The sequence below is a fragment of the Poecilia formosa genome, unplaced genomic scaffold (genome assembly GCF_000485575.1).
Source record: "Poecilia formosa unplaced genomic scaffold, Poecilia_formosa-5.1.2 Scaffold3140, whole genome shotgun sequence".
In the NCBI taxonomy this organism is placed as follows: domain Eukaryota; kingdom Metazoa; phylum Chordata; class Actinopteri; order Cyprinodontiformes; family Poeciliidae; genus Poecilia; species Poecilia formosa.
The window spans coordinates 1-1971 of record NW_006803079.1 but is presented as its reverse complement, the minus strand read 5'-3'; the positions used below and the strand labels follow the sequence as shown (position 1 = coordinate 1971).

The following is a 1971-nucleotide window of genomic DNA, read 5'->3' as shown; positions in this document are numbered from 1 at the left end:
GATGCACTGCGTCTGCAGCCTGCTGCGTCTGCAGCCTGCTGCGCCTGCTGCGTCTGCAGCCTGCTGCGTCTGCAGCCTGCTGCGTCTGCAGCCTGCTGCGTCTGCAGCCTGCTGCGCCTGCTGCATCTGCAGCTTGCTGCGTCTGCAGCCTGCTGCGCCTGCATGCGTCTGCGTCTGCAGCCTGCTGCGTCTGCAGCCTGCTGCACCTGCTGCGTCTGCGTCTGCAGCCTGCTGCGTCTGCAGCCTGCTGCGCCTGCTGCGTCTGCAGCCTGCTGCGTCTGCGCTCACCCAGCAGCTCTCTGTAGTCCTGCAGCTGCTCGGCCTGAGCCTGTACTGTGGCCTCCGACACCATCAGCCTCTCCTGCAGCTCCCGGCTCTTCAGCTGCAGACGGACCGTCTTCCCACACGCCACTGAGGGCGAGACGTCCGGCCGCCGCTGCTGATTGGACGACTGGTCGTCCTGGATACAAGCAGGGGGAGAAATAACATGGCTGCTGTCCTTCCTCTCAAACAGAACAGCTGAGGATTCCTGACTTCAGACGTTTTCTGTAGGAAAGTTTAACCAGAACCTTCCAGGTTGGAGAAACAGATTCACCTGAAAACCCGGGAACCAGTCCCAGTATCTGTACTGGCTCCTTAAAGGGGCAGTGTCTTCTAAAATGTAATTTTTGTATATTTCTATCATTTTTCATGTTTTTCCCTCATAAAAATAAACCAGCAGTGTTGTTTTGATTCATTTATGTTTGAGAAATCGTTTAATCTTTTTACCGCCGGGGGGACCTAGCCCCGCCTTCGAGGTGAAGCTCCTCCCCCACTCAGCAGTTAGCAAACAGCTGCTGAGCTCATTATCGGAGCTGCTGCTCTGGTAAAAACTTTAAAGGGTTAAGAGGAGCCATGTTGGGATGACTTCGTGGAGGCGGAGCTTCAGAAAGAGAAGGAGTTTCTTAAAGTCATAGAGACCCAATTTCAAGGTGGTGAATCAGGAAGTAACATTTTGTCTCCAGTATGAATGACGATGCTCAATTTTCCATTGTTGTATTGAGAAATTGTGTTTTTGTTATTTTTGGTCATTTAGTTTTTCATTTCTAACCAAACTGAGCTTATAGTTTTAAGTTACTGCAGTTAATAAGAGAAGTTTGTTCAGACTGGAGATGAAAAATTTCAATAAAAATATATTTGGTAAGGGTAGGGTATTTATTGTTTTTATAACTGCCGTTAACAGTTTCTATATTAAGCTATAAAACTTGATGCTGGCCCTTTAAAGCCACTGGTTGCCATGGTGACCGTATTCTGGTCCTACCTGTGAGGAGCCGGTGAGCGACTCCGCTCTGTCGCCCTCCTCTGTCTTCTGGTCATCGAGGCTCTCAGTCCTGACGTCAGACAGGGACGGATCTCCATCCCAAGCTTCCCACATCCCAGAGCTCTCCTCTTCCTCCTCTTCCTCCTCCACAGTCACATCCAGCTCCTCCTTTTCCTCCTCCACAGTCACATCCAGCTCCTCCTTTTCCTCCGCGGCCTGCCTGCCGCCAGCCAGCTGGAGCTTCAAGTCTTCGTTCTCTGATCGCAGGCTGAACAAAGCTCTCCTTTAAAAGGCACCAGGAGAGTCAAACTGTTAACTAGCGCAGCTGAGAATCACCAAGCTAACCTGCTAGCGATTCCTGGACCCACTGGGTCGGTACCTGGAACCGCTGCTCGGCGGATCACGGAGCGCCTTACCTCATCTGGGACAGCGAGGAGAAGCCGGCCTTCTCCAGCTGAGCCTTCAGCTCCCCCAGCTCTCTGTCCACCACCTGCTTCTGCTCCACTAGCTGCTTGACCTCCATCAGCCCTTCAGCCTCCAGCTGCCGACCCTGTCAGGAAGCAACGAGCAAATTCTCACTGCAACTGCTAACGGCAACGAGGAGACTAACAATTAGCCACCGCTGTCTAAAAAGTATCAATAACCCTAAAATACTAATTATTCACTAGATC

The 1971-nt window shown here is 51.8% G+C and overlaps 1 protein-coding gene across 1 annotated transcript; it reads right to left on the bottom strand.

The window, feature by feature from the left end:
• Nucleotides 1-7: 7 nt before the first annotated feature.
• On the bottom strand, nucleotides 8-1933 carry LOC103133420 (myomegalin-like; the record flags this gene model as incomplete). The annotated part of the gene is made up of 4 exons (XM_016667908.1): nucleotides 1717-1933; nucleotides 1472-1583; nucleotides 1301-1438; nucleotides 8-460 (listed from the first exon to the last, which is right to left on the bottom strand). Coding segments are annotated over exons 1-4 (810 nt in total), but the record flags the coding sequence as incomplete, so codon positions are not given.
• Nucleotides 1934-1971: the final 38 nt, after the last annotated feature.